Source organism: Cololabis saira, chromosome 23, assembly GCF_033807715.1.
Source record: "Cololabis saira isolate AMF1-May2022 chromosome 23, fColSai1.1, whole genome shotgun sequence".
Classification (NCBI taxonomy): domain Eukaryota; kingdom Metazoa; phylum Chordata; class Actinopteri; order Beloniformes; family Belonidae; genus Cololabis; species Cololabis saira.
Genome location: NC_084609.1, coordinates 24448732 through 24464082, shown reverse-complemented (window position 1 = coordinate 24464082; position 15351 = coordinate 24448732). Strand labels below are relative to the sequence as shown.

At 39.4% G+C, this 15351-nt stretch overlaps 1 protein-coding gene across 1 annotated transcript in view; it reads left to right on the top strand.

The window, feature by feature from the left end:
* The window catches only part of LOC133423987 (copine-8), a 132481-nt gene that overhangs the window by 31765 nt on the left and 85365 nt on the right, over positions 1 to 15351 (top strand). Inside the window, exons 2-4 of the mRNA XM_061714338.1 lie at positions 5787 to 5827; positions 9982 to 10028; positions 13187 to 13290. Coding sequence (XP_061570322.1) covers positions 5787 to 5827; positions 9982 to 10028; positions 13187 to 13290 — 192 coding nt within the window. The remainder of the gene's footprint in view (positions 1 to 5786; positions 5828 to 9981; positions 10029 to 13186; positions 13291 to 15351) is intronic.

The following is a 15351-nucleotide window of genomic DNA, read 5'->3' as shown; positions in this document are numbered from 1 at the left end:
AATATTCCAATTTATATTCCAATTTGACATCGTATTGTTTCATTGTTCTTTTTACAACCTATTCTCACATCAAAATGTGAAATAGCAACGTTGGTCCACAGTACAAAATGTATTAGTTTCACAATAAAGCCTCTCAAATTGTGACATGTTCACATTTTTTTTCCCTATTATTTTCTATTGCCAAAAAGTCATATGACTGTCCGCAGCTGCTTTGTAAAAATAAAAACATGGTGGCCATCCTTGTCTTTCTCAATGGAAAATGCACTATTTTAAGTTCGTTGCGACTTATAAAAGCGTTTTGATCATATTTCTAGCGAGAAATGTACATTGAAATTTCATAAAATTCGTTCAGTTGCTGTATATGATCTTTGGTTTGTTAGTTATTACGATTAATCTTTCAGGTCTCGGGATAAAATTGTTACAGTTTTACGTTTTCTGTCGTTGCTATGCTGGTTGCTAACTGCGCCGCCATGGACGAAACCAAGTGGCTTGTATGCTATTTGGAATTATTCTTTGTGAAACGTTTTGTACTGTGGACAATCGTTGCTATTTCACATTTTGATGTGAGACTGGGTTGTGTTTTTATAGGGTTTTTATGTGCTCTTGTGGTTTACTGCTTCATTTTTGGCCTTGGACTCTTTTATATTTACTTGCTTTATTGGTCTGCTTTCTTTATTGTCTCACCATAGTAATTCTAGTTGTTGAGGGCCACTGTCCTGCGTGTTTGAGACGTTTCCCTGCTTCGCCACACCTGATTCAAATTACTGGACCATCATCAGCTTGTCATCAAGGGCTTTACGAGTGTTAACAACAGTCGTTTATATCGGGGTGTGTTGAAACGGGGAAAATGTAAAACATGCAGGGCCTTCGATGACTGGAATTTCCCAGCCCTGCTATAGACCGTAACAATAATTACCCAGGGGATTTTGTGAAGACTGGTTTTGAATCTTCTTACCTCGTACGGCACGATGCCAAGGAGCAGGCTGGTACACGCCCACATTAGTTAATCACAGTTAGCCTTGGCTTCCAGCTCTTCACCTACTGCATGCCAGAGGAACTGTGGAGTTGCCAAGACATTTGCAGCAGAATAACGTGTTTTAAAATACCGTTTCACAGGCTGCTGCCTTCAGCTGGCACTGGGTGAGAGAGACTGGATATAACAAAGGATGAACCATTCGGTCACGTGAACGTTGGTTTGTGAAGATTGGTTTTGAAACCCGATTATCTTCGTACGGAGTGCAACCGTGTTGCTCAGTAAGCTGACGGGAAGACGCCCACTGCATGTCCATCACAGTTTATCAGACCTTGCAGAAATATCTGCAGAGCTGCCGTCAGACATTTACAGTGGGATATACCATTTTAACTTGCTGATTCTTTTCGTCATCAGAGTCACCTTTTGACTCTGATGACGGTGTAAGTAATCTCTGAAACATGTCAAGTATTTAAAAAACCTAAATATTCTTGTCCGACGAAAATAATCATCAAGTTAAATTGTAAAGCCATGGACAAAATTAACTTTATTAAATCAGTGGGATATACAGTTTATGTTGGCTCGACGGCAACATAAAAAATGAGGCACCTTTATCTGCTGCTAGATACGTAAAAACAGTTGCCTCAGGTGGTTGCTTTGTGAAGGGCGGTAACATTCAGCGATTGGCTGAGCCGACCGCCAATCAATCATATTACAAATACATTTATTACTGATATAAACTCTCCTGGCATGGTACAAAAAAATAACCCACCGCAGGGTGTACAATCAAACAATTGAGACCAAAACAGTCTTTTAAACCAGGATGTAAATATGTTTATCTCTGCTCTGAAGTTGGACATTTTAACGTGGAGATTGGATCTTTTGGCGCCGGTCTCTATTGGTCAATCAAGGAACTGTAACGAATCTTAGTTCTGCATGCCCATAATCATAAATGTATTGCTTTATATAGTTTCACTTTAAGTGGTTTATCAAAAACAAAAAAAAACCTGTACATTTATCATGGAAATAAAATCTGGCTATGTAAATCAAAATTGCTTTTTTGAATCAGGCTGTGAAAATGTTTATTTCTGCTGCAAAGTTGGACCTTTTAACATGGGAGACAGTAGAGATAGAGTCTTGTTTAGTCTTGTTTAGAGCCAGTCCCAGCGGTCGGCTGATGTTATATATGGTTGGGGTTTGGTCTGCACCTGCTGATGTCTTCCTGTGCATGTGTACACATTTTCATGTGGTTTCCTACTTCCTTTGCCAGCAGCGATGGCTGAATTAACCAGTTATTAGAATTACTTCATTAAAATAAATTAATTAACAAATAAATGGTGATTAGTATTATTACTTCTGCCTCCAAAATCTAAGCAGACTGTGATGGATAAATGTTTGCGAAGGGTCTTTTAGCAAATACTGATAAAAGCAGTGCAGTGTAGAACGTGAGGTTTTACCCATAAACTATAAGTCATGTTTTTACCACAATTCCCTCCCACCGTTTAGCTTCAGAACTCTGTCAAAGATTTGGTTTACAGCAAAATTGCTCTTCCATCACAAACCAAAACCTCAGCGATGCTGGCACGGCGGTTCATGTTCTGCTCCGGCCGCGCTGGCGGTACAAGCACGAGAGCGGTTAAAAACCGTGAGATCTGGCTGTCAGGCAGCATGACGGGATGCTCTGTTGCACCTGTGCCTCATAAAGCGTTAACCCGCAACACTAATCTATACTGCCAGCCGTGGTGAAGCGTGGTGTAGGATACAAATATGAAGAGATGTGAACACAGAGACGTAATTAATGGTCCCTGAGTGTGGAACAGGTCACGTGAAGTAATAAATTAGTGGCTCATTTATGTCCATGACCATGAAGGATTAGATGATTATTGGTAGGTCTTTTTAGCAGAAACATCCAGCTTTTGGATCAATGCAGAATGATATATTTCACGCTATTTTTGATTTTGGAGACGAAGCACAACACAGCATTCATGGCTCTAATACTTTGCAAAAACATGGCAATGACATAATTGACACGGGCCAAGGAGGTGGTGGGGGATTAGAAACACATGATCCATCAGGAAGACTTCAGGCAGAGACCCATTGATGTTAGTGAACCTAAAACATGTTTATCCAAATCGTAGCCTTCGGTTGGTATAATGCTCTGTACTTCTTTTAAAACTGCATCTATAATATCAGTTTCTAAGGACTGGTTTCGTTAAGTTCAGGTTTGATCTGTTTGGCTGTAAAGTTTCCCCATCCTCTTCCAGTTGACCACAAAATATTTATCAGAGGTTAGAGCAGAGTTGTAATGAATCGCTGATGAGGAGTGTGTTTCTCGTGGGGTTGATCAGCCCTGATCATTCCAGCTACGAGTGATGAGAAGTACGGGTCTTCAGAGGTACGGTGCAGCTGAGGGAGCGTTTTCACGCATTGATCGGGCTAAAGGAAGGAAGAAGGAAATGAAATGAAAGTTTTATTTGTGGTGTAAACATCCGAGATGAATTATTGTGTCCCGGTGGGAAGTTGGGTGGAAAATATACTCCACACTCAGGACGGATAACTAAAACCACTTTCTTCTTTTGTTTGTGCCTGGATTACGACCAAAATAACCAAAGAAAAAGACACCGTACTCATATAAACTGATTAGCATGAATGCATTAGACTTCCCTGATATTATGTATGTTTTATCAGCGCAGTTTAATTAATATACAGCTATGTTAAAAAACTATATACATATATGACTGTTGTATTTATTTCCTCCATAATTAGGACTTTAACTATGGTCATTTAGAAGCTGCTGGGGTTATAAAAAGGGCTATAAAACCATTTCCAAACAATTTGGAGTTGAATGGTCTTCCCTGAGAAGTATTAGTCACAAGTGGAAACCATTCAAGACAGTCGAGGGTCATCCCAACTAGGGCTACGGCTATCGAATATGTTGGTAATCGAGTATTCTATCGAATATTCCATTGATTAATCAAGTAATTGTATAAAACTTACTAATCTGTTTCCTTTATAAGAAAATTTGACATTTATTTACATATTTGATACACTCTTTGATACATTTTTCAATAAAAATAAATAAAATTTCTTCAAACTTAACATTTCCTGAGACATAAAATTAAATGAAAATAAATAAAATTGTTTCCTACTTATTTTTTCTTAGTATCAAAAATAAAATATAAAGTGTTCTTAAAGCAGCACAATGTAACTTTCAGCTTTTGTTGAGTTTGGCGGCTCCTTTGGCCAAAAGCGGTAGTGCTTTACCAGTAGTGTGGCAGGGTTCCTACCATCCACCTCCAAGTTACATAGTGCCAGTGAAGGCGATACAGACCCCCTCAGACCAGGACAGAGGTTCATTAAACCTGTTGGAAGTTGATGTACCATCACAATGACTCTGGAAATATTATATTGAGGTGGAAAAGTTACATTGTGCTGCTTTAAGCACTGCCTTTATGCCTTTGAATTGTGAATCTTCACATTCAGAACCAGTATGTTTAAACAGAAACGCTTGGCTGTGGACCAGGACATCAATTTTTAATTTTAAAAAGATCCCACACCTTCTTCTGTCTCTTCCTCTTATTACTTTCGCTTTGCTGCGTTTGCTCATTATCGCTGTCACCATTTTTGTTTTCAAGAAATGACTCCAAGAACTGAATCTCTAAGACGATGCAGACATCACTTAACATGTTAAATGTTACATTTCATGACAGCGCAGTTCATAGAAGACAACCAATATGGTTCTTTTGCAAAGATTGGCATTGAGAACAAATGCTGCCAAGCACGGTGGTGGAGGGGTGTTAATCAGTCATTGGGTCAAGATTGAACCCTGTAAACTAGAGTATTATAAGGTCAAAGCTTGGCTGAAATCGGGTCATGCAACAGGAACATAATAATAATCCCAAACAGGGAACACCATAATGGATGAAAAAACAAAGAATGAAGGTGTTGCAATGGCCCGGTCAAAGTCCAGTCACTCAGTGTGATCGAAATCCTGGGGCTTGACTTTGAGAGCGCTGAACAAACAAATACCCACAAGCCCCAATGAACTGCTTGCACAGAAGAGCCGTCTGAAAACTAAACGCTGGGTCAGCAAGTCCATGAAACAGAAAAGCATGTACTGGTGCTGGAAACCAGCTTCCAGCTTTGATACCTTCCTCCCCCTGTTGGTTTCTGGGCTTTTGTCTTTGATCCTTTTAGAGTTGCTCCAAGTCCAAGGGATTGAAAGGATGATGGGAATATACTTCCCTTCACAAAGGCATGTCGCAACAGATTTAAAGATTAAAGGGGGAAAAAGAGCGATTGTAAAGATTTAATAGCGAGTTGGTGACCCTGCTGGTGCTCTCGTCTACTCCCAAGACCATTAGGCCCCATCATCGTCAGAGTGATTCATCTTATTACTAAAAAATCAGGATTAATGACGAGCTCTCACTTCACTCTCATATCATTTAACTCTCCTTTCCTCTCTCTTTTGGGGTAACATAAATTCTTCAAGATTGTGTTGCTGCTCAGCTCGGCTGAAGGTCAGCGGTTTGCAGAAATGACGGGACTGGATAAAATATATCACTCACCACGTTCTTGTGTATTAACTTGGACGCACTTACAATGGTGACTCATGCTGTGGCATTTTTAATACTGTAGGTGTCTTTTATATTTTTAGGCGCTTCTCTCAGACTTTTACCGGATTACTTTAATCAGAGACGATGATATAACACCTCGGGGTGTGTTATAACGTGTTCCACGTGTAAATGACAGCTGTTGACCTTTTCTCGTTACAGAACTTGGCTTTTAAGCTTTTGTTCTCTTTGTGTCTCCACAGAAACCTGTTGGACAGGGACACCTTCTCCAAATCAGACCCAAGTAAGATCCACTTCCACTTCTCTTCCACCCTCTGGTAACATCATTGTGTTTCTCCCAGCGGATGTTTGTTAATTAAGACATATTTTCTTAGCTTCACAGGAGGGTTCAAAGAATAAGAAGCAACGGAATTGCATGATTTCTTTTCTCGTCTTCAGCGAGGAACAAAGCGAACAAGTCTGTTTCTTTCAGGAACACATTTCTGATTACCGTAACTTAGCTTTCAGTCTTTTACCAAATCATGAGCAGCTCAGACTTTAAAGTGATCATATCTGCATTTTGAAAGATCTTATTTTAACCTCTGGAAGTGCTAGAGTACCTTTGTACCCAGTAACACTTTTATATAATAATGATGATAATAATAGGCAGAGCTAATGGCTTGTGAACAAGTACAAAATTATATGTTATCCTAACATAAAAAGAAGGATAATTGTAGCTCACAATGATATGATGAGAGCAGTAATTATCACAAAAACTTATTTCAAATTTCACTAAAAGTCACCAAATCACCAACTTAATTCAAATGCTTTTATTTTGCAAATGTTTTCATTCCTTTCATTATTCTTTTTTTTGTTACTCTGTTTTTTTCTTATCTTCATTTTGTACCATTTATGTGTTGTTATGTCTACCTTTTTGACCGCTTTGTGTGATGTGCATTTTAATGTTAGTATTAGAGAGCAACCACGATCCTTTTACCTGAAATGTTTGCACTAAATACACACAGTCTGTTTACAACATAACGCAGTTTATTTTCCACTTGTGATAAGTATGTGGTATGTGGTGAGTAAACTGTGTAAAACCCCTCACTCCAATGCTGTCCTGGAAAAACAAACGCTATCTATTGAGCCACGATTGGTCGACTGTCACTCATAACTAAAAATACGGTCCTTTGTAGACATCTTAGACAAAAACACCAAGTTATTATTAAGAAGTGCTCGCAAATCCACCAGGATTGCAAACTTACTGGATCCGCTTTTGAAATGACCACTGAAACCCACAAGAAAATTCCTCCCTCTGTGATGTCATAGAGGACAAAAGTTAGAAAAAACCCTCCAGAAGGAAGCGTTTGAGCTTCCTGAAAACTGAGTGTTTTGCTAATAGGAAAACTACAGTGTGTGTGTGTGTGTGTGTGTGTGTGTGTGTGTGTGTGTGTGTGTGTGTGTGTGTGTGTGTGTGTGTGTGTGTGTGTGTGTGTGTGTGTGTGTGTGTGTGTGTGTGTGTGTATATATTCATTTCTTTGAATCCTTCAGTCATGACTTGGATGATAATTCATCGCAATTACGCCAGTAATAAGTGAGAAAACACAACAAACGTTATGTTGCCTCTTTAAGCTGTTGGCAAGCATTGTAGAAAAGTCGGCAAACTAACATTAGAGTGTTAGAAACTGAGATTGCGCATTATTAGAGTCAGCGCTGACATTAGTTGCTGTCACAAGTCCACCAAGCATGAGTAATCGCTCAAACATGTAGTTAAGGCATCACGCAGTAATGATTAAAATCATCTTTTAGCCAAGCGGTTGTTTTGATGGGAATGAGTCATAAAGTCCATCCAAAGTGGTCGCAGCATCATGTGAACTGAAATTCAGTCGCGTTGAGTTAAAGCAGGAAGATGAAGGTTATTTAGGTGCTGTATTTAGTCCCCGTTCCTACCCAATCACAGAAGCACGAGTGTATCGTAGCAGATCAAACAACTTTTCTAATGATGATAGACCTTAAATGCTGAGATAAAGGGACACTAATGTTAGCTTGGATATCATTTGCAGGTGCATGTTCTTGTATTATCCTGCATCTGTGTACTAGAACAATGGGAAGATACGAGTTATGCGAAAAACAAACCAGCCCTCCCCAGCCACATTTGTTCTTTTTGAGTGTCGGTATGGTGAAGCTATGATATCTGTATGACTATGCAGTAAACACACATGTTATCTGAAAAACAAAGTGTGTCAGCGCATTACAGGAGCGTGGGATGGAAATATGACTCAAGTTGACGATGACAGTGATGAGAACTGTGGGAAGAATGACATTGTACGGGAGGAGGAGGAGAAGGAGGAACAGGAGCAACAAGCCAAGGTTTTAACCATACGTTTGGGTATTCTTTTACGCTGAATAGCACTTGTGATTATGCTGAGTGTTGCAGCTTCAGTCTCCTGATATGAACCTGGCTGACAGGGGAAAGGAGCACAGAGCTAAAAGAATGAGTTAAAAAAAAGCACGTGTTTGATGTGTTACCTTGTGGCGGAAAAATGGTTTTGATATATAAAGAGCTGTCGCACAAATAAAAAGGCCTGAGCTCCTTGAAAGTGGCAAAAAAAGGGACAAATCCAACATTTTCTGATGTGAGCAAGGCTACGAGACCAAGTGGAATGTGATTCATGGAGTCAAGAGGAGGAAAAAAGTACTTTCTTTTCACTCTGAGGCTCAAATACTCATGATTAAAACAAAACAAACAAACTTAAAATGATCGAAATACAACTACGTATCAACAATAACAAAAACGCATGACACGCCATGATTTAATGCTAATTTAATGCTTTTGAATGGCTAATGAATCGCTAATTTAGTCTTTCATTGCTGTTTAGGAAAACTACTTTACATCTCTGGGGTTTTATTTGTGCAGAGCTTTGTTGTTCCCACAGTCAGGTGTAGGCTGGACTTCAGCTGGGTCACTGCAACACGTTAAGTCTTTTTGTTTTTAGCAATTTTGTTGTGGAGTTGCTTGTGACAGTCATTCATGTTTAGTCGACAGACAGACAGACAGCCTCACATTTGACTCTAGATTACTGTAAAAAACAGATAATTTCATGGGCTTTTTTAATGAGAGACTCCAAGGTTTTGTGGCTGCAAAATGAGCCCAAACCATCACCCTACCACCTCCCTGCCTGAGAGTTGTTGTGAGGTATTTATGGTTATACTCTGGGTTTTCATCAAACATGGTGCTGTGCATCACAGCCAGGAGGCTCCATTTTGGCCCTATCTGAACAAATACCATTGTTCCTGAACTATTGCGGTGTCCAATTCAGCTTTGCAATCCTAAACTGTACCATCATGTTGTTGTAAAAGAGTTTCTCTTAGCAACACCACTTTTATTTGTATTTTTCTTAAAGAAATGCTGTATTTTTGTAATTACATGGCATGACTTTTATCATAACTTGCTATCTGAAGCTTGTACAGTTTGAGATATAACTCTACTCTTGCATTACAGGGGCATCCACTCGTGTTAAAATTCTTAAAGGGAAAGTTCGTTTTTTTACAACCTGGACCTTATTTCTGGCATTTTTTATGGTCGTATACTCACCCAGGCAAGTTTGGTGTCATTTGGAGTCCTTCGGAAGATATTAGGGGGTTTTTTGCGAGCTGCTTCTCCATATAACGGTAGTGAACGGGGCACAGCGGGACACAGACGATGCAGCGTCTAAATAACACATGATTGCCGCGAAACTCTTCATTTCTTTGCACAGAGATGACGTCATGCAGGTCAGAGGTCTTGTTTACAAACTGATTTATTTGTTACACACACAGCCCCGGATGTAGACAACAGGTCCTGGAAGCAGATCTAGTGATTCATAAAAGAAATGAACGAGTTTCGCGGCAATCATGTGTTATTTAGACGCTGCATCGTCTGTGTCCCGCTGTGCCCCGTTCACTACCGTTATATGGAGAAGCGGCTCGCAAAAAAAACCCTAATATCTTCCGAAGGACTCCAAATGACACCAAACTTGCCTGGGTGAGTATACGACCATAAAAAATGTCAGAAATAAGGTCCAGGTTGTAAAAAAACGAACTTTCCCTTTAACTGTCTTCAGTGTTTCCGATTGAGAATAATGTTTCTTCAGTTTAGAATAAACATTCAGTTTAGAATAATCAACACCAATTTTTTGGAATTAGACTTCTAACCCTTTGTGGATTTGATATCAGCAACAAATGCGTCTAAAAGGATTGCTTTTGTCATTCCTCCTTGGCATTATGTTAGCCATAACTGATAAATCACTTAATCCAGTGTATTCGATGACCAGCATGCGGCTGCCACTTCAAGACTTAATCCATATGGAAACAGAAAGCCCGTCAGCTGCTGTAACAACCGTATTGAGGTCCATTTCGAGGATGTAATGCAACTGATTAATTATTAATATTATGCTTTCCTGTTTTTTTCATTCACAGTTTGTGTTCTCTACACACAAGCCATGGGGAACAAGGAGTGGAGAGAGGTCAGTGTCTGCATTACAGCGTGTGCTGCTTCACGTTGCGTCACCTGAAGTGACCTTGTGTCCAAGTTACATCCTTTCAGTATCAAACGTGGAGGCAGCTGAGGTCACGTTTAAAGGAAATATCTTGGAACTCTATGTACTAAACTACTAGGGGATCATCTAAGTTTTTATGACAGGATGGTAGATGAATGTCTCCATAAGACATTCACAGATGTGCAACGACAGCCAAAGCTGTTAGTTTCCCCCCTCAGACAATTGCAGTAAAACAGAAATATAGTCTTTGGGGTTTGTGCTTGCTTGACTGGGCTTTGCAACTGTTATCAGAGGGCGTTCAATTTGGAGAATTGCAGCCAGTAGAAGTTGGTTTGCACCTTTTGAAACAACTTAAACCTTATAATTTTTATATCAGCTCAACTGAATGCTGAATTGTGTATTTTTACAGTACTCTCTTTTGAATGACTTTCAAACCAAGAACCATTTGAATAATAAAAAAAAACAAACCCAAAGTCCAGATATTCGACCACCAGAGCTGCACTGTAAGTGAATAATTTGGACTTGTATTTAAAATCCCATGATTATTTGGGCCAACCAGTGTCAAACTTCTTTAATCCAAGCAGCTGTTCACTCTGGTCACTGCAACATGCTCAGCTCCCCAGAATGCACTGGGGCATAAATAACGTTGACAGTCTGTGTACATCTATATACATATTTCCTTTAAACACCACGTCTAAATTACCAACAAAATCAAACGAGCATTCAAGTTTATCTGACTTCAAATAAATGTATTATACTCCATCAATCTATTATACAGTGTTGTAAATATTGTACTCCTTTCAGTTTACTTTTTTTTGTACACTCGCTTGCTTCAGATCGATGAAGAAAGTTTAATGTTGGACAAAGGTTTTGTGAGTAAATACAAAATGCAGTTTTTAAGTTATGATTTTATTAATAAAGGGGAAAAAACTGTCCAAACCAATCTGGCCCTATATGGAAAAGTGATTGCCTGTCCTGTTGTTCAGTCATGAAGTAACTCTGATTAACCCCAGTCACACTGTTTACTGCCAGACCTGCAGGATCAAGAACTCAAACAGAACCTGTCTGACAACATGAGGTAGGCTAAGAGCTCAAAAAGCAACAGATCTCGCTAAAGAAATTTAAGAACAGATGAGAAACAAAGTTCTATCAGTCTGGAAAGTGTTGCAAAGCCATTTCTAAGACTTTGGGAATCCACCGAACCACATTGTAACCATTATCCACAAATGGAAAAAATATTGAACCCTCTAAAATTACTCCGAAGGCTCAGTGACGACTCATCCAGGACGTCACAAAATAACAAAGAACAACATCTAAAGCAGTGGTCCTCAACCTTTTTTCAGTGATGTGAAATATTTTTTCAACCAAGTACCCCCTAACCAGCGCAAAGCACTTTTGGTTGTAAAAAAAGACCTAAAACAGAGCACTGTGCCATCAGAAACTGATTTATTAAACATAAAAATATTGCTGCTATGCTTCAACCACGACTCCATTGTTGGTCCAAGTGATTGACAGGTGAAGCCAGGTGATTGACAGGTTAGGTGGAACCATCCTGGTGTGGGGGATACTCTGGGGTTTTAGGATAATAAGTTGAATAGCCTACTCCTGAAGATAAAATTCATCTTATGAATTTAGACTTATATTTTCCTCAATTATTTATGAAATAATTATTTTTAAAGGATTTTAGCATGGATGCTACTTTTTAAATATATGTATATTTTAAAATCTCACAAACCCCCTGGAGTGTCTTCAGGTACCCCCAGGGGTACATGTACCCCCATTTGAGAACCACTGATCACTGGCACTGCAGGCCTCACTCGCCTCAGTTGAAGTGATGGTTCATGATTTACAATGCAAGAGAGTCTGGACAGAGACGGCATCCATGGGAGACGTCCGAGGCAAGAACCACTACTGAGCAAAAACAGAATACAGTCTTACATTTCCCAAAAGTTGTCTTGATGATTTCCAAGTCCTTTTAGGAAACTATTCTGTGGACTGACGAGAAAAAAGTGTAAGTTTAAAAAAAAAATTCAAAATGAAATGCTGTGTTTTAAAACTAACCGCTTCATGAGCTGGACGACTCACTGTAATTGATGGAACCATGAATCCTGAAGGAGGATGTTCAAGCGCACAATGATCTGAAACACTGCAACAAGTCCACCTGTAAGTGGCTCAAAAACCACAAAAACTGGAGGTTTCAGAGCCACCTAGTCAATACTGGAAGTTAAATCAAATGGACATGCCGTGGCGCGACCTTAAACGGGTCGATGATGCTGGAAAACCCTCCGGTGTGGCCGGAATAGTCCTCCCCAGCAAAGTGAGAGACTTAATTGCCAGTTGATTATAGTTTTCCCCTCCGGAGCAGGACACAACCAGCTGTCAGTTTTAGCGGGCAATTCCTTTTTTTTTTATGAATTCATTATTTATTTATTTATTTATTTTACATAAAGCAATATAATATTGAATAGATTTTTTTCACCATCAATATATTAAATCATAATTCAAAAACTGAATTTTCTATTTACTCAGGTTGCCAATTGTCTGATTTTGATCTGAAACCTGTAACTGTGACAAAAAAAGCTCATTCATTCAGTCTCCTGGAGTCAATCTAAGGCAGCCTGGACATGTCATGATTAACACTACTCTTGTGTCTTTATTGTCCATGTTCATTGCTCGTTAATTAAAACGATCTTTAGGAGCATGTATTCTTGCCTGTGACTAAACTCCCATCATCAGTGTGAATATATATCACTTAGATGAATATTCATGAATGGAAATGACCGGCACAAATCTTGCAACCCCCAATCATTCAGAACTCCAAGTAGCCCGTCCTCTGCATGCAGTAGTAGCAGGCCAAGTTAAATGCCAGACGGGGACCTACCTGACCCCCCCATTGACTTGATACTTAAACTACTCTGGATTCATTAATGTAAAGCTGTAGATAATCTTCTGTAACCAGCGTCTCCCCTCATGTGTCTCCGGGGGAACAGGCCGCAGGTGATTAGAGACGTTACATGAATCCCTGCAGCTTCACAGCCACAAAGCTTGAACGTGTTTGTGGATTTTAAAAAATGAAATAGTTTTCTCTCTCCTTTAGCCATTTATCTTGCTTTCTTTTTTTCTAGTTTGGCAGAACGGAGGTGATTGACAACACGCTAAACCCAGACTTCGTGCGGAAATTCATTTTGGACTACTTCTTTGAAGAGCGGCAGAACATCAGATTTGACCTGTGAGTAAGATGAGTCGCTTTTTGTGCATCTTTGTCGCTATGATATTCATATTTCCTCAACTTATGCTTATAGTTCGCAAAATAATTTAAACAAATGTGAATATATTTTAAGATTAGATGTGTGGTTGTCTTTAATAATATCGTTGTAACAATGATTGATTGTCCTTTTCCTGGTAACTCTTTGCTACAAACTATGAATCACCATTTTAGTGACTTAATTTTAGTTTTCCGATTTCCAGATCTGGTAGAGTTTTAATATTTGGTCAATTAAGCCTCAGATAATTGAAAAGCTTTCTGTGAGGTCTTGAAAACTAAAGTGGTTGCCTAGCTTTCTACATGGTGGAGGTTCAGTTCAGTTCATGACAGGTCTCTGACGTCTTTAGGAGGCATCCACCCTTAAGGGAATCCACAAAACTAAAAAAAAGTCGAACAGACAATGTCTGAACTTTCTTAGAGCTATTTATTGTTGTTTTGGACTTGTTTTCATCCTCGGCCACCTCATAACTGCTGTTTCCTGAAAAAGTCTTAACAGGATGATATGATCCTTTTATCGTTGTTTTTATGTGTCTTGTTGACTTCAGCGGCGTGGCGATGATCAGATATTGTTAATCCATTTTTACCTGTCTGGATAAAGAGCAGAGGTCGCGGCTGGTGCCTCGTTCTCTTTTTTAAACATGTGGTGATCAGGGTTTTTGGTAGTTGGCAACACAGAGACGCTTTTAAAAGAAAAAACTGCTGGAAACAGCGTACAGGGAATGTGTTACGCTGCCTTAAGTCATTGCTGTTCGGATTATTTGATTTGAATAGATTTGCAGGAATTAGTGAAAGATGCTCTATAAATAAATGTATGTTACTTACTTATCTACTATGATCAAAATACTTCACATGTAATCACTGTTTACAAAGACTATGAGATTATTTGTAACAAGATCGCTGCTTACAAAGGTAGTTTCTTATTCACAGTGTTATCTTAAAGCACTTCAACGGACCATTTGCAGTTTTTAGCTCTGTAGGCGTGGAGTTGCTTTCACGACACTGATTTTATTTATTTTCACATCAGAACTGGGTCACTTTCATACGTGGTGTTTTCCAGCATCTTCAGTCTTCACTGTTATGCGATCAATGTCCCAATTCTGTGCTGGCGGGATTCCTGGCTGCGATCCCTCATCCACACACGTCTGGTTCAGATATCAAAGCCATCGCGCCACACACGACCAGTGTTCATTTTTCCTCTCCTTTTTTTCCCCCACGTTTCTTCTCATTATAATTAGTTTATGCATTTTTCCACTTCCACTACACAAAAACACAAAATAAGAAAAATAAACAGCCTTCCCTTGTGCACTTCCTTACATCTGACGAGCCGCGTTTGACGTCACTTCCACTTACACGCGGGTCACTCCAAAGCATTAGCCTGTTGACAGTGAAGTCTGACAAAAGACGCTTTGAACGGCACTTTAGTCGCCTCCGCCATCATTTCCATGACTGCTGCTGATATCGTGGGAGGTGACCTGCACGGGAGTCCAAACATACCTTGGACGGAGCTGCTGATAGTGGATATGGGAAACCACAAGAGCTGAATAATACTAGAAATATTTCAATATTCCTTCAAATGAATTTTAAACTGAGCTTCTGGGTGTGTTACTATCGTAGCGTATCGTCCATGTTAACACACCGACTCACACAAAATTGATTAGTAATAGAAAGCGTGAGTGTAACCGTGTCCTGTTCTTGTCCTGTTGATTATTGATATCTATATCAAGGTGTAAAACAAGCTTTATGATTTCCCACTTCATTAGTGCTCGTTTGCTTCGGTACATTAGTACTTATCAAGCCTCCGGGCTGTCTCGAGCTGAGGGGATTCTCCCTCTCACCTTCATATCAGAACGTGTTTCCTGTGAATGACGTGGGGATTTAAGCAGCTAAATTAGATTTAAAAACGGAGATTGATTAGATAATATTCTCAGAAACAAGGAGCTTGGGGAGCAATGCAGACAACAAATAGTTGGTGTGTGTGGTCTCGTCTATGCTTGTTCAGAAAGGCACTAATATAATAAACATATC